At 37.2% G+C, this 21,464-nt stretch overlaps 1 protein-coding gene across 1 annotated transcript; it reads right to left on the reverse strand.

Annotated features, from left to right (window-relative positions):
* Positions 1-1,335: 1,335 nt before the first annotated feature.
* Positions 1,336-5,249, reverse strand: LOC145893021 (uncharacterized). The gene is made up of 12 exons (XM_082982051.1): positions 5,117-5,249; positions 4,825-4,980; positions 4,208-4,318; positions 4,000-4,152; positions 3,828-3,947; positions 3,553-3,669; positions 3,307-3,459; positions 3,101-3,220; positions 2,822-2,938; positions 2,296-2,579; positions 1,890-2,068; positions 1,336-1,648 (listed from the first exon to the last, which is right to left on the reverse strand). Exons 1-12 carry the CDS (start codon positions 5,175-5,177, stop codon positions 1,474-1,476), a joined length of 1,746 nt encoding a protein of 581 aa, XP_082838177.1. The 5' UTR covers positions 5,178-5,249; the 3' UTR covers positions 1,336-1,473.
* Between the last annotated feature and the right edge of the window lie 16,215 nt (positions 5,250-21,464).

A 21,464-nucleotide genomic window follows, 5' to 3' on the forward strand; every position in this document is an offset into this window, starting at 1 on the left:
TTTAATGACCTGAGCGAGCCGGTTGTTGACAACTGTATGTGTGTTGCCCTATGTTTTACTTCGAACAATGTATTCCCGCAGTTACTGTGACATGCTGCTAATGAGAGAAACGGTTGCTGAAATACTTGAATCCCACCACTGGAACCAAGCCATATTGGTATTTGCAAGTTTTGTGTTAAGGCGAGCAATTTAATTTGAGTAGTATTTACATTTATTTTTCCCACCTGCATAGATTGCCAGGGTGTGTTCCAGATGAAGAAGCACAAGCAGCAATATCACAATCATCATTCCTATACAAGTGTTAAGACGAAAGCTCTAATTCCTGTAAACGAACTAATCTGATAGTTTAGAGCTGATAATTTTCGTATGTGTCGCCGATGGAAACCAATACACATATCGAAGAAAGTAACTTTACTCTAAGATATTATTTATTGCTAAATACTTAGGTACTGCTGTGTGTATGAATAAATATCCATCATTTTATAAACGCCAAAGTATTAACCATCTACTTGGTAATTTTTGGCACACTTTGCTTTATCTTTTATATCATACGTTATTTACACATTTACAGATTTGACATTGCTTTCACCACGTACATATTTACTTGTACGCTGGCATAAATATAAGAGATTCTTTTTGCTATTGCCCTAAACATCAATAAACTTAATGGCTGCAGTCATAAAACCAATATATTCAAAGCAACCTCACTAAAACACTACGAGTTTTGTTGCACGCACGCTGTGTCGCATGAAAATCCTAATTGATTTAAACCCGATCTATATGAATTGCTTCCGCATGCACTCTAGCTGAAGTCACCCACGTTTATATGATGGCTGCCTAGCAGGTTGAAATCACTGCTTGCGCTTTCAAACTTAATCAGGAAACCGTGTTATCGAGAAGACAAGTGAGTAGAATCCAAGTACCACAAAAAGGTCAACGCTCACCGCCAACATCATCACAATCATCGTTTCTATATAATTTATGCCACAAACACTTTGATACTGTCATCAATCAAAGTGTGTTCATTGTGGAAAGAGTGGTATCATGCCATACTGAACGTGGCTCTTGACTTTTTTGCTATGATTCATATGGTCGCATGTTTCATTCTATCGCTAACATGTTTTGCACCGTAGTTGACTCCGCGTCTATTGTCATTTCCATCAAATTTAGCGGAACGGGTCGTTTTCTATCGAGTGACGTCAACCTTCACGATTGTGTGCATTGTTTTGTAACACGATAAACAACGAACGATCATTTTATTTACACTGGAACCTCGCGTTCATGCTGCAATTGACTTTAATATTGCATTCAGTATTTACACTTTATACAGTCCTCTGGACATACAACCAGGTAATGTTATAGATCCAAAAAGATCACATTATTGATCTGTTATTTGCAACGAAACATCCATGCACATATCGAAGTTTCTGATTTCTCACGTATTAATGAATTTGTCATAAAATCCCCAAATTATCATGCAGTGGGACAGGAGTCGTTAAACAAAATAACGGCTTCACCGAACAGTTTTATTTTGTCCGGCGTCATCGATATGACGTAATCCTGGGGGCAAACGCATGACTGGTGTATGTTGATAATTTCAGACGAGGTCAAAACACGTGGCCACATCATGAAGTTGGCGACTGTTCCACTGTAACAAAAATATTGAGCGAATTTGTGAAATCAGTGAAGGCAATATATGGCCTTTGTATGAATCCAACCGAATGGTTACATTGCTGTTTGCAAAACTTAAGCGTATTCTAGATTTTCAAATTGTGTTTAAAACAACAAATACCTAAAGCTCCTTTGGGTCAATACCAGTTTTTTAGATCAAACTTTACGTACGCTGTGTTAATGAACCGAAACAATCAAAACAAAATATTTCACTTAACAGGAAAGATTGAGCTGGATCCAAATCCCCAGCATTTATATTATCTTGTTCCTGACCAATCAGCAAACTTCCTCCACCAATCATTGGACGAATATTAGATACTTTTTGATCAGTTTGGATGCCGTTCACATAAGCTCTGATCAAGTTCCGAGTTGTGTCGAAACACAAACACAAGTGAACCTGAAAGGCGCAACTATTATTGCAGAGCTTTTGTCACGGAATCAAGCAAAACCCATATCGTACACATCAAATCGTTAATAGTGATCCATTTTAATATGATTTTGCGCTTGTTTTTTATTGTATAACATCCAGATAAAAGAAGCCCACTGAGCACATATTTTCCAAACTTCTTTAAATTGATTATGAAAATTTGTGGGAGAAAAATGGTTTTTGCAAATCATGCTTACATCGGTGTGAAGTGGAATGTTGACGTTCATAGAAATAAAAAACCCAGCAACAAAAAATGTGACCACACTTCCACTACGACTGGAGAAAAATATGATGGTGAATTCGTTGTTACTTCCTGGTACAGCGTAACTGACTGGTGATATGGTGCGTTCAAATGTATAAATGTTCAACCACATGCAAGCTGTGGCTGCTGCAAGACCTGGAACTTTTCCTTGATACCACACGTAATCAGAAGTTTGTCGATCACGCGGGAAAACAAGTTTTGATTTCGGGCAATCTAACCCTGAATAAAGCAATAAATTTTATTTTACCCGAATCGCGCGTGAGGCTCACAAATATTTTTAGGATTTCAGCTTCATCGCAATCGTTCGTGCAAAAAGATCAATTCATTACTGTTGAATTATATCCGTCTAATGTCCAAAACTAATTTATTATCTGTGCTCTAACTCTTGAAGGTCTTACTAATTACCAATGCAATTTATCCCGAATTTTTTTACAACCATTATAATAGACGATTAAACTAACTTTTTTCACATCTTCTTCCTGTATAAGCAAAAGCACAAGAGCAATTGTAACCTCCTGATACATCTACACAAGTTCCACCATTCAGACAAGGTTTTCCAAAGGCACAGGAGTCCACATCTGATGAAAATTAATATTCTCAAAAGTTAGATAGTACGGTTTAACTTTGAGTACTCAGTACAAAGTAACTATTAATAACATTATCGTGATGTTTGTGAGTAAAGGTTGAATAACATGGTTCATGTATGTGGACAGGAGAAGATAAGGAGAAACGTTGCTTGCCTGAAAACGTAAACCAAGTCCAAGCATTGCAGGGTGTTTCCAAACTTCCATTGGTTGTGGTGTCAATAAATATATTGTCTCCATTCGTGTACTTGTATATCGTTACATCGCCACCAGAAGCTAAAAATACGTTTATTACATTCAACTTTCTGTTGTGCTATTTATGTTGAAATATCTTATTTGAATAAAACTATGTCTTTGTGTACCTGTAAGTATTCCCGCTTCGATCGCAGCGGAGCATATCGAACTATTCAAGTGGAAAGCATTGTTTCCACATGAATAGGTTTGTCTGTGGCAGTTAGGTGGACAAATGACATTTGTGACTGCATGCTGAGTGTTGCCGGTTGCATCACAATTTACTGGAAATAATTATCGCACTTTAATACACCTATCACATTTGGGGTATTGTGTGAAAGAACCAAGTCGATTTATTGTAAATAAAGCATAAATACCTGTTTCGCATCTTCTTCCTGTAGTAGGGGACGGGCAGATGCAACCAAAATCTCCCAGTAGATTAACACATGTACCTCCATTGAGACAAGGGTTTGTGAAGTCGCAAGCGTCTACATCTGGTATGCGAAGTAACAACATTTTAATAACTTCCAAATTAGTGGACTCTAAGAAATGAATACAGTTTTTCGTGTAGTTATGCATTTTGGCGTAAGGCATTGTTTTATTCGTTACAAAAACAACACGAATGCATTAAATTTGCCACTACGACACTTACCCGAAAATGTGAACCAAGATAAAGCACTGCATTTCTTTCCAAAATTTCCGTGGTTGGATGTGTTGATAAATACGTTGCTTCCGTTCGTGTACTTGTAGACCGTTATTTCGCCTCCAGTCGCTTCGAATTGGTTGAATTTTAGACAGAATTTTTTTTACTATCTAATTTTCACCTGTAAGTTTTCCCGCCTTGATCGCTGCGGAGCATATCGAACTATTCAAGTGGAAAGCATTGTTTCCGCACGAATATACTTGGCCATGGCATCCAGGGGGGCAGGCGACTTTTGCAATTGGGTGTTGGGTGTTTCCGGATGTTGAACAAGTCACTGGAAACAGACTGTTGTAGTAAAAGTTGTACCGCTAACAAATACATTTCCTTACTTTCAAATCTGAATGCTGTTTTTCCAACAATTCCACAAACATCTGTGTCGATCGATGCTGGTAAATAAGTTTTTTGCAAAATTTCGTATACTCGAATTAATCCTCCAGAATCTGTGAAAAAACCATGCACTATTTTCAAAACCCACAAACATGTGCTTTGAAATTAATTATATTGTTGATGAAGAGGACTTGGTTGTATAAATCTGGGATCAATTATGTAACCGTTGCAGCTTATGTAACGCCCCAACAACCGCAGTAATGGAACATTAAAAAGTCAAACACCTAAATGAAAGTCACAATAAAACGCCTAGGGTTTGACGTAAAACATCCTTTTTTTGTTTTAACTGAAACCTCACAATGAAATAAAATTTTTGTGAAACTTTGAAATATATTGCGATAAAACAGATTTTGGAAAAGGCTTTTTACCCAACAAGATTTAAACCAGTGCGGTCGAGCGTTAAAACCTTGACGCTTTGAACAAATTTACCGAAAGAATTTTTTTGTAATTTTAATTTTTTGAATTATGTCGTCACTAATGTTGAAAAACAATAAAATTTAAACATTAAAAACACAATTCTTATAAAATAATTTGTAAATGTTAGCGGTAAGTGTCTTACCATCAATTAGTTGTTCTTGTATTGCTGCCAAACACACGGGGCCATCAGCGTAAACGCCACTTCCACATACCGCCGAGTTATGCTTCAAGCAGTTTGATGGACAGATTACTTCCGAGATTGAGTGATTCAACATCGAAAACTCCGTACTGCAGGTGACTGAAATAAACATACATGCAATCGCGTTGACAAACTATTCCATTGGCTAATAACAGATTAGATTAAAACATGTAAAAACAATGTTCGTCAAGTCCCTAGTTTTGCATCATTACATCGTGTGTATTGGCGAACCTACCGGCGTATGCAACGACATGTTTCGTGTAAAGTAACACCAGCAAAATCATTATCGCAACCATTTTTCCTGCACAATTGATAAATCGTAAACCACCTCACTTCATTCCGTGCAATTAATCAACAATTTCGTTAAGCAAGAATGGTTTTACGCCATTTAGGTGTAATATTTCCCTGCATCTACTATTTTTGCCAATCTAATCTGCTGTTTTATTCTACAGCTTTCTGTTTCAATCTAAAGAGTCACAATGTGTTTTGTAGCGTCCCGGAAAAGGGTCATAATTGCCTGCACGGCAATCTTTTATACATTAACGTGCAACTTGTCCGGATGCGAACACACAATATTGAATACTGGGTATTGCTGACACATGATCAATTTCGGCCTTTAGTCAATCGTAGGTGGAAATGATGGCCGTGTTGTTGCTATAGTGATATTTTGCATGGAGAACCCTGTAGTCAGTTATATCTGTGGATCTTCACATACGCACAATGTTCTCCTCAAACATAATCTGAACCTTTATTACTTATTCTTATTTCACCTAATACAAAGCGGTAAAGCGAAATAGGGAAGTGAAGTGGTTGTCTTGGGTTCTGCGTGTGTTTGGCAAAATAGCGAGTTGACAAATCAATGTAAAATGTAGAAATATAAATGTTCGGTCATGTTTCTGCTATATACTTCAGCATACATCAGTAACTAGAAGAAAGGAACACGTGGATATGTTGGCTGCCTCGAAAGTTGAAATAATTGCTTGCGCTTTTGGAGATAAGCAATCTGCCACATTCAAACGTAATCAGGAAACCGTGTTTCCGATAAGACAAGTGAGTAGAATCCAAGTAATATGAAAATCATGCACGAAAAAACTATACCCAAATTGTTATGCAGTTGGACAGGTGTCGTTAATCATCAATTAGTCTGCTATACTTTAATGTCGTTCATCATCTGGTAGACCTTCTGAAGTTATCAACACAGGTGATGAACGACAATTATTTGTTGAGGCTTTAAATGGCAACAGATCCAGTCATGACGACTGACACTGCTTTGACGTTACAGGGCTTCAAGCAGTTTGATGGATAAATAACGTCCTCAGTTAAGTGATTCAACATCGACAAATCCGTTTCGCAAGTGACTGAAAAAAAGCAGTTAAATATCTTGTCCTGATTAGAATCGAACTAAACGTTGTTAAATAACTGATATAACTTTAATAGTAGTTGATTTTGATATTCGTTCTGTGCTAAAAGTATAAATTTCATGTGTTCTGCTTATTCTGTTGATGTTTTCTACCTGTATGTATTGACATGACAAAAGATCACCGAAAACATCATCGCAATCATCTTTTCTATATAATTTATGCAACAAACACTTTGATACAAACGATCATTATATTAACACTAGAACCCCGCGTTCATGCTGTAATTGACAATAATATTGCATTCAGTATTTACAGGTTAAACAGTTCTCTGGACATACCACAAGGTGATGTTATAGCTGCAAAAAGATCACATTGTTGATCTGCGATCTGTCCTGAACCACCATGAGGAGAAAGAAGTTTCCGATTTCGCACGTAGTATTGAATTTGTCAAAAAAACATAAAAGTGACTGGTATTTGACATAGTTAATCACTTATGTAATTACATCCACCAGTCGTACTAAGATTTAATCGAAATCATCATATTCTAAACGATATACCAATGCATTATAATTATAACCAAGCTATTACGTGTTAAGTATGTGTACATTCGTGCTACAGCTATTCTTTTCCACTACCAATATGGTTCTCATACGTCAAAATACGCTTTTTTATTGTTTGTAGCTCTTGGTAGACATGAATGCTGTTATTTTGAAACCTTTTTTTATTTCGCTAAGCAAACGAAAGTTTCAGTCAAAGTATGACGTATGCATTGTGTTACACCGGCATACGACCACCCTTCGCTTTCACTGACACCCCGGATGAAGGAGATGAAGAGGAAAGTTTTTCCTCATCAGTTTGATATCTTACATTTAACAACAACAAAATAACCTGAAAGGTATTTATCAACAAAAGTAGTAGAAATTTATTACAATACAAACGGTTGGTGTTTTAAACAACGGCAACATATCATATTTCTCTCAGATCTACGTAAGAGCTATTTATCTGGGGTGACAATCCATCATACGGTTTCAAACTGTGTTCGTAGCTCCGTTGTGGACAACCTGTTTTTAAACTTAACGGCAACGAGGATATCATGCAGTGACACCTGTGTTACAACCCAACCGTGTGAACCGGTAGTAATTCCGACATAATCAGCAAATGATATCGAGTAATACAAAAAGTTTTTATTGGATGCAAAGTATAGTGAAAACGGGTGGAGGAAGAAAGTAAAACAATATGAAGTGGTAAAGGAGCAATAAATTGGAATGTAGGCTGGATAGGATTAAACCTGCGCAATATTGGACATGCAATAAACAAAACAAATCAAATGTACCTCCAATATAGTTATGTACTTGTGCAGGTGTCATTAATCAAGTTAATAGCGGAAACAAATTTATTTTGTGCGGCATCATCGCTATGACTTAACCCTAGGGACTTGCATGATTAATAACTTATTTTTTAGACCAAATCAAGGTACTTGATTTGGTTAAACGCTTGCAAGTCACCTTTTACGCGTTTTGTTTTTACTTGATGCGGTGAACACAAATAACTTTGTATAATTTCACAATTTGGTTACTTTTAATACCAAGATCATTTCGCAATTATGTTTTATTACCGAGTAAAAGTTCGAAAGAATTTTCCACAATAGAAAAAATGACAGCGTATCATACATGGTAATGCGAAACACACAATATAATCGAGCTGACTAAAGTTTGACCGGCAAAAAAGTTACATTTAAAACATATTACTTACTCGAGAGCGCGGGCATGAGTCAATTTTTACTATGTACACAAATATACACTCAATTTGCCATGCGGTTGGACAAGTATCTCAAATAAAGTTAATGGCCACACACGAGAAATAAAGTATTGGTGTCTTATTTCACTCGCTTGCAAGTTCTATGAACCAACGTAGAACGAGTACATAACAACATACATTCAATTTGTTATGCGGTTGGGCAGGTATCGTTAATCAGGTTTTTAGCTGCACCAAACAGTTTTATTTCATCCGGCGTCATCGCTATGACATAATCCTGGGGGCAGTTGCACGACTGATGAATATTGATGATTTCAGATGACGTCAAAACTCGCGGCCACATCATAAAGTTTGTGACCGTTCCTCTGTGGGAAAATGTTTGGTTTTGTTTATAAATGTAAGTTCGTAAGTTTATGAGAATAATATCTCACGATCACAACGAGATGGAGTGAAATTAAGTTCGGGTATACTTGTGTATATAGTACAGATTCGCCTTCGCAATTGGATTTTTCAAAATTAAATAAACTTAAAGCTGTTTGAATAATGCAAAATTCGCTCAACCCAATAGTACTTACAATGTCTCAAGTAAACTTAAACACAAAAAATAATGTTATACTTAACTGGAAAGACTGAGCTGGATCAAATCTCCCATTCATAGAATCTTGTTCCTGACCAATCAGCAAACTTCCTCCACCAAGCATTGGACGAATATTAGATTCTTTTTCATCAGTTTGGATGCCGTTCACATTAGCTCCACCCAAGCTTTGGGTTGTGTCGAACCACAAACACATGTGAACCTAAAGGAAGCAACATAAGCAATTGTAATGCTTTCCTTACGATTGTTGTAACTATTCTTATTTGTTAACAGACATCATAGATGATTTAACAAAATCGTTCTCAATATATTTTTGATCTGGAGACAGTTTGGCGTGGGGTCTTATCAGTGCAACCATTTGGTGCCCAATGGATTGGCTTTTACTGCAAAATACGAAGTCTTTGTCTTACCAGATGACCAGCAATACCACATTCGTTACCGATGGTACATATGAGACATGATAAGTCATTTGCTACTAAGTGACTCTTATTAATAAATAATTTCTCACAAACTTTTATTTGTCTTATTTCGGCATTGTTATATTTCTGTATGGTCGGAGAATAAATATATAGCAAACATTAATATCACAGAGAATCGTACTTACATCGGTCTGAACGGGAAGGTCAACATTCAATTTAACGGCAACTCCGCCAGTTCCAAATTCAACAAAACGTCCAACATCATTTGGGTAAAAAAATATGTAAAATTCGTTGTCATGTTCAGGTACAGCGTAACTGACTACAGATGAGGAGTGGTTGAACCTGGGTATGTTCAACCACATGCAAGCTGTGGCTGCTGCAAGACTTGGAACTTCTCCTTGATACCACGCGTAATCAGAAATTTGTTGATGACGCGGGAAAACAAGTTTTGAATTCGGGCAACCTAGACATATGTTACAATACGGAAAGAATAAAAGAATTTTGCTTTAAATTAAAATCAGGTTATATGGAGACGTTGCAAATACATTTTTTAGGGGATTAGGTTTTGGATAAACTATCTTTTCGAAACAAAAGGTTTTTGCTGATTTTTCATACCTGCACATTGTCGTAAACCTAACAATTGCCAATTAAATATGTGTGACAATAATATAATTTAACCTTTTTCGCATCTTCTTCCTGTATAAGCAGAAGCACAAGAGCAATCGTAACCTCCTGATACATCAACACATGTTCCTCCGTTGAGGCATGGATTTCCGAAAGCACAGACGTCCACATCTACAAAAAATTATTATTCCAATACACATAAAAATTCTGTGATTAACCACGTAATAACTTGTGCCAAGTTGGTACACAAAAGATACCACGAAATTTTACTTGCTTGAGAATGTAAACCAAGACCAAACAGTGCAGGTGTTTTCCGTGATTGGATTGGATGGAGTGTCAATAAATATGTTGTTTCCATGTGTGTATTTGTACACCATTACTTCCCCACCCGAAGCTAATAACATACATTTATTCTTTCCGTTTCCCCACCAGAAGCTTCTTTCCGTTTGGCTAATATCGATAATTTTATTTTTATTAAACCAAACAGTTTCTTGTTTACCTGTAAGTTTTCCAGCTTTAATTGCAGCAGCGCATATCGTACTATTCAAGTGGAACGCATGGCTCCCGCAAGAGTAGGTTTGACCTTGACAACCCGGTGGACAAGTGACAGTTGCAATTGTGTGTTGGGTGTCCCCAGTTGTTGAACAAGTCACTGTTAAATAGTCATCTAAATATTGTGGTCCCAACTGGTTGTCAAACCCTCTTCTGGCTTGTTGCTTACTTGTGAAAGTAAATGATGATCTTTTAATGTGTACACTTGCCTCTTCATTTTGAAATGATACAGATAGTAATCCATACGTTTTGTACACTCTAACTTGTCCTGCAATATCTGTTACAAAATTCATTTAGTCACTACAAAACATTAGTCTGAAGGCATTTTTACACCAACCAAGGTTGACATGAAACCAACACATCACCCACATATATAAATATAACTGTGTGTACATAAAGTCATGAAAAAGTGTCGTCCATTCTACAGTACCATACTCGCATTTGATCTCTTACCCACTTTTATCATTCTAGTTTTATTTCATGTACCAATACGTTGTTCTCCTCTTGCTGCTGAACAAATCGAGCCTTTAGCGTACAAACCACTTCCACATATCATATGGATTGGTTTCGGGCAGTTTGATGGACAATTAACTTCCGATATTGAGTGATTCAACATTGAAAAATCCGTTGTGCAGGTAGCTGAAATCAATTCTACGTTTTGTTAAATTTATTACTTTGCAGTGAAAAATAGTTAAATTGCTTAAAAAGCACAGATTTTCCTTTTTGGTAGTGCTGTAATTTTTTATCAAGGAAATTAAACGAAGAAAACAGGGTTCATCAGTAGGTTAACAGTTTTAACTTCCTGGAGGCCGAATGCACCAGCTGGTTGTCTCCATTACGAAAAATTATCACGCAATTCTATTGGAAACCCGAAACGATGCAACTGGGTGCAGAGGCACATGTGGTTTGGGAACAAAGCAGTGGTGGGATTCAGCCGGTTCACACCGGTTCGCACGAAACTGTTCCTAGAATTTAATGACCTGAGCGAGCCGGTTGTTGACAACTGTATGTGTGTTGCCCTATGTTTCACTTCGAACAATGTATTCCCGCGGTTACTGTGACATGCTGCTAATGAGAGAAACGGTTGCTGAAATACTTGAATCCCAACACTGGAACCAAGGCATATTGGTATCTTCTAGTTCGTGTTATGGCGAGCAATTTAATTTGAGTAGTATTTACATTTATTTTTCCCACCTGCATAGATTGCCAGGGTGTGTTCCAGATGAAGAAGCACCAGCAGCAATATCACAATCATCATTCCTATACAAGTGTTAAGACGAAAGTTCTAATTCCTTTAAACGAACTAATCTGATAGTTTAGAGCTGATAATTTTCGTATGTGTCGCCGATGGAAACCAATACACATATCGAAGAAACTAACTTTACTCTAAGATATTAATTATTGCTAAATACTTAGGTACTGCTGTGTGTATGAAAAAATATCCATCATTTTATAAACGCCAAAATATTAACCATCTACTTAGTAATTTTTGGCACACTTTGCCTTATCTTTTATATCATACGTCATTTACACATTTACAGATTTGACATTGCTTTCACCACGTACATATTTACTTGTACGCTGGCATAAATAAAAGAGATTCTTATTGCTGATGTCCTAAACATCAATAAACTTAATGGCTGCAGTCATAAAACCAATATATTCAAAGCAACCTTACTAAAACACTACAATCACAATTTGCAACGAGTTTTGTTGCACGCACGCTGTGTCGCATGAAAATCCTAATTGATTTAAAACACGATCTATATGAATTGCTTCCGCATGCACTCTAGCTGAAGTCACCCACGTTTATATGATGGATGCTTTGCAGGTTGAAATCACTGCTTGCGCTTTGGTAGATAAGCAATCTGCTTTTTTTGTCTTTTGTATATAATTAATGCCACAAGCACTTTGATACTGTCATCAATCAAAGCGTGTTCGTTTTGTTAAGAGTGGTATCATGCCATACTGATCGCGCCTCTTGACTTTTTTGCTATGATTCATATGGTCGCATGTTTCATTCTATCGCTAACATGTTTTTGCACCGTAATTGACTCCGCGTCTATTGTCACTTCGATGAAATTTTCTATCGAGTGACGTCAAACTCCATGATTGTGTGCATTGTTTTGTAACACGATAAATAACGAACGATCATTTTATTTACATTAGAACCTCGCGTTCATGCTGTAATTGACTTTAATATTGCATTCAGTATTTACTCTTTATACAGTCCTCTGGACATACAACCAGGTAATGTTATAGATGCAAAAAGATCACATTACAGATCTGTTATTTGCAACGAAACAACCATGACCAGAACGAAGTTTCTGATAATCCACGTAATAATGAATTTGTCATAAAATCCCCAAATTATCATGCAGTGGGACAGGAGTCGTTAAACAAATTAACGGCTTCACCGAACAGTTTTATTTTGTCCGGCGTCATCGCTATGACGTAATCCTGGGGGCAAACGCATGACTGGTGCATGTTGGTAATTTCAGACGAGGTCAAAACACGTGGCCACATCATAAAGTTGGCGACTGTTCCACTGTAACAAAAATATTGAGCGAATTTGTGAAATCAGTGAAGGCAATATATGGCCTTTGTATGAATCCAACCGAATGGTTACATTGCTGTTTGCGAAACTTGAGCTTATTCTAGATTTTCGATTTGTGTTTAAAACAACAAATAATGAAAGCTTCTTTGGGTCAATACCAGTTTTTTGGATCAAACTTTACGTACTCTGTGTTATTGGACTTAAACAATCAAAACAAAATATTTTCACTCAACTGGAAAGATTGATCTGGATCCAACCTTCCAGCATTTACAGCATCTTGTTCCTGACCAATCAGTAAACTTCCTCCAGCAGTAATGGGCTGAGTATAGAATACTTTTTCATCTGTTTGTTTACCGTTCACATAAGCTCTGCTCAAGCTCCAAGTTGTGTCGAACCACAAACACATGTGTACCTAAAAGTTGCAATTACTATTGCAGTGCTGTATATTACCATTGTCGCGGAATCATGCATACACTTATCGTACATATTAAATCGTTAATAGTAAACCGTTTTACGCTTGTTTATAAAAGAAGCCCACTGGGCAAATATTTTCCCAATTTCTTTATTACATTTTAATTTAGACAAGCTGTCGGAAATCAGTAAAAAAAATTGTGAAGGAAAAATGTTTTTGAAGAACTGCAAATCATGCTTACATCGGTGTGAAGTTGAATGTTGACATTCATCAATATGGTTTCCCCGGCAACATGAAATGAAACCACACCACCACCGGAGAAAAATATTATGGTGAATTCGTTGGGATTTCCTTGTACTGCGTAATTGACTGGTGATATGGTGCGATCAAATGTGGATATTTTCAACCACATGCAAACTGTGGCGGCTACAAGACTCGGAAAAAATCCTTGGTACCACCCGTAATCAGAAGTTTGACGATCACGCGGGAAAACAAGTTTTGATTTCGGGCAATCTAACCCTGAATAAAGCAATGAATTTTGTTTTACCCGAACCGCGCGAGAGGCTCACAAATATTTTTAGGATTTCAGCTTCATCGCAATCGTTCGTGCAAAAAGATCAATTCATCACTGTTGAATTATATCCGTCTAATGTCTAAAACTAATCTATTATCTGTGCTCTAACTCTTGAAGGTCTTACTCATTACCAATGCAATATATCCCGATTTTTTATACAACCAGTATAATAGACGATTAAACTAACTTGTTTCACATCTTCTTCCTGTATAAGCAAAAGCACAAGAGCAATTGTAGCCTCCTGATACATCTACACAAGTTCCACCATTCATACAAGGTTTTCCAAAAGCGCAGGCGTCCACATCTGATACAAATTAATATTCTCAAAAGTGAGATTCTACTGTTTAACTTTGCATGAGTGCTCACTACAAAGTAACTATTAACAACATTATCGTGATATTTGTACGTAAAGGTTGAATAACATGGTTCATGTATGTGTACAGGAGAAGAAAGGAGAAACGTTGCTCGCCTGAAAACGTAAACCAAGTCCAAGCATTGCAGGGTGTTTCCAAACTTCCATTGGTTGTGGTGTCAATAAATAAATTGTCTCCATTCGTGTACTTGTATATCGTCACTTCGCCACCACAAGCTAAAAATGCGTTTATTACATTTATATTTCTGTTTTGCTAATTCTGTTGAAACTTCTTATTTGAATAAAACTGTCTTTGTATACCCGTAAGCTTTCCCGCTTCGATAGCAGAGCAGCATATCGAACTATTCAAGTGGAAAGCGTAGTTTCCGCATGGGTAGGCTTGACCTCGGTGGACAAGTAACCTTTGTTACTGTATGTTGGTTGTTGCCGGTTGTCGAACAAGTCACTGTCAAACCATTTTTTTTTAATACTGTTGTACTAATTTCTTTGCATAAACTGTTTTCTTTTAAAGGTTAATTATACTCTTTAACTTTATATTAGTTAAAAATGTTTAATTGTTTATACCTACATATGTTTCCACGGAATTTTGGATTTGAAAGAGCATTAGTAACAATATCACAATCATCTTTCCTACGCCTATTATTCCACGAACTTCCAAACGAGCAAAATCACATTACTCTTTTTCCCTACGAATTTTGGTCAACTAAGCTGAAATTTAGCAATTTTTTTCTTTTGTTCGTTTAACCCAGCTCTCCCTGCATGCTTTGCAACTGAGCTAACTCTTAACCTGTGGGAAATCTGATATCGAACCAAACTACAATATTGCTTGTTTTACATACACGCTAACAAATTGTTGCGGTTTTGTTTGAAGATAATTTCATAAGTTGCATACGTGCATATTTACACGCTGCATGCAACTGTTTGGTCACGTCAATAGTTATTCTCAACATAATCCCGGTAAAAAGAGATTGTTTATTCCTATAGATTGCCTCAATCTTGAATAGATTTATTTGTCCGCACTTATATAAGCAGCATATCCACAGCAATCTCAATGAAACTGTACATTCACAATTCAAAAAGCGTTTTGTCGCCTGATAATTTCAATTGATTAATAGCCCGATTTATTCGAATTGCTTCCGCATGCTCGGTGGCTGAATTCACCTCCGTTGATACGTTCGTTTCTACGCAGCTTGGCCACTTTTGCAACACTCTACCAATCAATACCCTTTGCTATTATTTAAAGTAAAATATCCTACAATGGTTTGTGTGATTGTACAGTTATCGTTGGTGAAGTTACTGACTACATGTCAAAACCGCATTTGAACATAAGTGGCACATATTCTTGGGGCAGTTGGTATATTTTGGTATAAAACTGTTGTTCCTTCCATAACAACTACCATAAGTCAAATGAAGTACTTGGAACATCCCGGATGTAGGGAATGAAGAGGTAAGTTTTCCCCTTTCAGTTTGATAGCTTACATTTAACAACAACAAAATAACCTGAAAAAATTCAACAAAAGTAGTGGATATTTATAACAATACAAACGGTTGGTGTTTCAAACAACGGCAACGTATCATATTTCTCTCAGATCTACGTAAGAGCTATTTATCTGGGGTGACAATCCATCATACGGTTTCAAACTGTGTTCGTAGCTCTGTTGCTGACAACTTAACGGCAAAGTGGACACGATTTAGTGACGCCGGTCTTACAACCCAACCGTGTGAACCAGTAGTAATTTAGACATAATCAGCAAAATTATATCAAGTAATACAAAAAGTTTTTATTGGATGCAAAGTATAGTGAAAACGGATGGAGAAGGAAAGTAAAACAATAAGAAGTGGTAAAGGAGCAATAAATCCAAATGTAGGCTCAATAGGATTAAACCTGCGCAATATTGGACATGCAATATAAACAAAACAAATCAAATGTACCTCCAATATAGTTATGTACTTGAGAAGGTCATTAATCAAGTTAATAGCGGAAACAAATTTATTTTGTGCGGCATCATCGCTATGACCTAACCCTAGGGACTTGCATGATTAATATAACTTAATTTTTAGACCTTAGGTACTTGATTTGGTTAAACGCTTGCAAGTCACCTTTTACGCGTTTTGTTTTTACTTTATGCGGTGAACACAAATAACTTTGTACAATTTTACAATTTGGTTACTTTTAATACCAAGATCATTTCGCAATTATGTTTTATTACCGAGTAAAAGTTCGAAAGAATTTTCCACAATAGAAAAAATGACAGCGTATCATACATGGTAATGCGAAACACACAATATAGTCGAGCTAACTAAAGTTTGACCGGCAAAAAAGTTACATTTAAAACATATTACTTACTCGAGATCGCCGGCATGAGTCAATGTTAACTATGTACACAAATATACACTCAATTTGCCATGCGGTTGGATTGGTATCGCCAATAAAGTTAATAGGCGCACACGAGAAATAAAGTATTGGTGTCTTATTTCACTCGCTTGCAAGTTCTATGAACCAACGTAGAACGAGTACATAACAACATACATTCAATTTGTTATGCGGTTGGGCAGGTATCGTTAATCAGGTTTTTAGCTGCACCAAACAGTTTTATTTCATCCGGTGTCATCGCTATGACGTAATCCTGGGGGCAGTTGCACGACTGATGAATATTGATGATTTCAGATGACGTCAAAACTCGGGGCCACATCATAAAGTTTGTGACCGTTCCCCTGTGAGAAAATGTTTGTTGTTGTTGAGCAATGCAAGTTCGTACGTTTATGAGAATAATATCTCACGATTACAACGTGATGGAGTGAAATTAAGTTCGGTTATACTTGTGCATATAGTACTGATTCGCCTTCCGCAAATAGATTTGTCAAAATTAAGTAAAGTTAAAGCTGTTCGAATGATGCAAAGTTCGCCCTACCCAGCAGTACTTACAATGTCTCAAGTAAACTATAAAGTTAGCACAAAGAATAACGATATACTGAACTGAAAAGATTGAGCTGAATCCAAATCCCCGGCATTCACAGAATCTTGTTCCTGACCAATCAGCAAACTTCCTCCACCAATCATTGGACGAATATTAAATAACTTTTCATCAGTTTGGATGCCGTCCACATCAACTCCAACCAAATTCCGAGTTGTCTCAAACCACAAACACATGTGAACCTAAAGGAAGCAACATAAGCAATTGTAATGCTTTCCTTACCATTGCTGTAACTATCCTTATTTGTTAACAGACATCATAGATGATTTAACATAATCGTTCTAAATATATTTGATCTGGAGACAGTTTGGCGTGAGATCTTATCAGTGCAACCATTTGGTGCCCAACGGATTGGCTTTTACTGCAAAGTACGAAGTCTTTGTCTTACCAGATTACCAGCAAAACCACGTTCGTTACCGACGGCACAAATGAGACATGATAAGTCATTTGCTACTAAGTTACTCTTTGAGAGCTGCAGACAGGATGTATACACGCACTGTTTCGACCTGTAAGGTCTCATCAGTGCAGCTGTTGATGTGGCACTGTGCTAGCTGGTAGACTAACAGGCACACAGATTTCCACTTTGCGTTACCTATCGGTCAATCGTCGGTATGTTGGGTACCAAACTAGGTACCAATCAACATAGACGAACCACGTGCTGCAGCTCTCATTGATTATTATGGCTCTTTTGCGCATATAATATGATTTGGGTGAAAGCCGAGCCGATAGCGCTATTGGATCCCAAACAGTTGTTTTGGCCATAGTGCGCTCCACGTGGTTCGTCTGTGTTGATTGGTACCTATAGTTTGGTACCCAACATATCGACGATTGACCGAAAGTTACCACAAAGTGGAAATCTGTGTGCCTGCTGGTCTTCCAGCTAGCACAGTGCCACATCAACAGCTGCACTGATTAGACCTTACAAGTCGAAACAGTGCGTGCATACTGATTATTATGGCTCTTTTGCGAATATAAGTTACTCTTATCAATAAATAATTTCTCACAAACTTTTATTTATCTTATTTCGGCATTGTTATGTTTCTGTATGGTCGGAGAATAAATATATAGCAAACATTAATATCACAGAGAATCGTACTTACATCGGTCTGAACGGGAAGGTCAACATTCAATTTAACGGTAACTCCGCCAGTTCGAAATACAACAAAACGTCCACCATCATTTGGGTGAAAAAATACGTAAAATTCGTTGTCATGTTCAGGTACAGCGTAACTGACTACTAGTGAGGAGTGGTTGAACCTGGGTATGTTCAACCACATGCAAGCTGTGGCTGCTGCAAGACTTGGAACTTCTCCTTGATACCACGCGTAATCAGAAATTTGTTGATGACGCGGGAAAACAAGTTTTGAATTCGGGCAACCTAGACCTAGGTTACAATACGGAAAGAATAAAATAATATTGCTTTAAATTAAAATAAGGTTATCTGGAAACGTTGCAAATACCTATTTTAGGGGATTAGGTTTTGCCTAAACTATCTTTTCGAAAAAAAATTGTTTTAGCTGATTTTTCATACCTCCACATTGTCGTACACCTAACAATTGCCACTAAAATATGTGTAACAATAATATAATTTAACCTGTTTCACATCTTCTTCCTGTATAAGCAGAAACACAAGAGCAATCGTAACCTCCTGATACATCAACACATGTTCCTCCGTTCAGGCATGGATTCCCCACACCACAGACGTCCACATCTATAAAAAATTAATATTCCAATACAAACAAAAATTCTGTGATTACCCACGTAATAACTTGTGCCAAGTTTGTACAAAAAAGATACCACGAAATTTTACTTGCTTGAGAATGTAAACCAAGACCAAACAGTGCAGGTGTTTTCCGTGTTTTGATTGGATAGAGTGTCAATAAATATGTTGTTTCCATGTGTGTACTTGTACACCGTTACTTCTCCACCAGAAGCTATATAAAATACGTTTATTACATTCTTTTTTTGCCGTTTGGCTAATATCGATAATTTTTTTTTATTTAAACCAAACAGTTTCTTGTTTACTTGTAAGTTTTCCCGCTATAATCGCAGCAGAGCATATCGAACTATTCAAGTGGAACGCGTGGCTCCCGCAAGAGTAGGTTTGACCTTGACAACCCGGTGGACAAGTGACAGTTGCAATTGTGTGTTGGGTGTCCCCAGTTGTTGAACAAGTCACTGTTAAATAGTCATCTAAATATTGTGGTCCCAACTGGTTGTCAAACCCTCTTCTGGCTTGTTGCTTACTTGTGAAGGTAAATGATAATCTTTCACTGCGTTCGCTTGCCCCTTCATTTTGAAATGATGCAGATAGTAATCCATACGTTTTGTACACTCTAACCTGTCCTCCAATATCTGTTACAAAATTCATTTAGTCACTGCAAAACATTAGTTTGAAGGCATTTTTACACCAACCAAGATTGAATTGAAGCCAACACACCACCTACATATATAAATAAAACTGTGTGTATGAAGTCATAAAAAACATTCGTCCATTCCACAGCACCATACTCGCATTTGATCTCTTACCAACTTTTATCATTCTAGTTTTATTTCATGTACCATCAATACGTTGTTCTCCTCTTGCTGCTGAACAAATCGAGCCCTTAGCGTACAAAGCACTTCCACATATCATATGGATTGGTTTCGGGCAGTTTGATGGACAATTAACTTCCGATATTGAGTGATTCAACATCGAAAAATCCGTTGCGCAGGTAGCTGAAATCAATTCTACGCTTTATTTATTTTTGTTACTTTACAGTGAAAAATAGTTAAATTGCTTGCACAAGTTTTCCTTTCTGGCAGTGCTTTCCAAATTTTTTGCACGATTATTTTCTGCAGTAATTTTTGTGTATGGATAGTCAGTGAAATTAAACGAAGAAAACAGCGTTCATCAGTAGGTTAACAGTTTACACTTCCTGGAGGCCGAATGCACCAGCTTGTTGTCTCCATTACGAAAAAATATCACGCAACTCTATTGGAAACCCGAAACAATTCAACTGGGTGCAGAGGCACATGTGGTTTGGGAACAAAGCAGTGGTGGGATTCAGCCGGTTCACACCGGTTCGCGCGAAACTGTTCCTAGAATTTAATGACCTGAGAGAGCCGGTTGTTGACAACTGTATGTGTGTTGCCCTATGTTTCACTTCGAACAATGTATTCCCGCGGTTACTGTGACATGCTGCTAGTGAGAGAAACGGTTGCTGAAATACTTGAATCCCAACACTGGAACCAAGGCACATTGGTATCTTAAAGTTTTGTGTGAAGGCGAGCAATTCAATTTGAGTAGTATTTACATTTATTTTTCCCACCTGCATAGATTGCCAGGGTGTGTTCCAGATGAAGAAGCACAAGCAGCAATATCACAATCATCATTCCTATACAAGTGTTAAGACGAAAGCTCTAATTCCTGTAAACGAACTAATCTGATAGTTTAGAGCTGATAATTTTCGTATGTGTCGCCGATGGAAACCAATACACATATCGAAGAAAGTAACTTTACTCTAAGATATTATTTATTGCTAAATACTTAGGTACTGCTGTGTGTATGAATAAATATCCATCATTTTATAAACGCCAAAATATTAACCATCTACTTGGTAATTTTTGGCACACTTTGCTTTATCTTTTATATCATACGTTATTTACACATTTACAGATTTGACATTGCTTTCACCACGTACATATTTACTTGTACGCTGGCATAAATATAAGAGATTCTTATTGCTATTGCCCTAAACATCAATAAACTTAATGGCTGCAGTCATAAAACCAATATATTCAAAGCAACCTCACTAAAACACTACGAGTTTTGTTGCACGCACGCTGTGTCGCATGAAAATCCTAATTGATTTAAACCCGATCTATATGAATTGCTTCCGCATGCACTCTAGCTGAAGTCACCCACGTTTATATGATGGCTGCCTAGCAGGTTGAAATCACTGCTTGCGCTTTCAAACTTAATCAGGAAACCGTGTTATCGAGAAGACAAGTGAGTAGAATCCAAGTACCACAAAAAGGTCAACGCTCACCGCCAACATCAAAACAATCATCGTTTCTATATAATTTATGCCACAAACACTTTGATACTGTCATCAATCAAAGTGTGTTCATTGTGGAAAGAGTGGTATCATGCCATACTGAACGCGGCTCTTGACTTTTTTGCTATGATTCATATGGTCGCATGTTTCATTCTATCGCTAACATGTTTTGCACCGTAGCTGACTCCGCGTCTATTGTCATTTCCATCAAATTTAGCGGAACCGGTCGTTTTCTATCGAGTGACGTCAACCTTCACGATTGTGTGCATTGTTTTGTAACACGCTAAATAACGAACGATCATTTTATTTACACTGGAACCTCGCGTTCATGCTGCAATTGACTTTA

This window comes from Ascidia mentula, chromosome 1, assembly GCF_947561715.1.
Source record: "Ascidia mentula chromosome 1, kaAscMent1.1, whole genome shotgun sequence".
Taxonomy (NCBI): domain Eukaryota; kingdom Metazoa; phylum Chordata; class Ascidiacea; order Phlebobranchia; family Ascidiidae; genus Ascidia; species Ascidia mentula.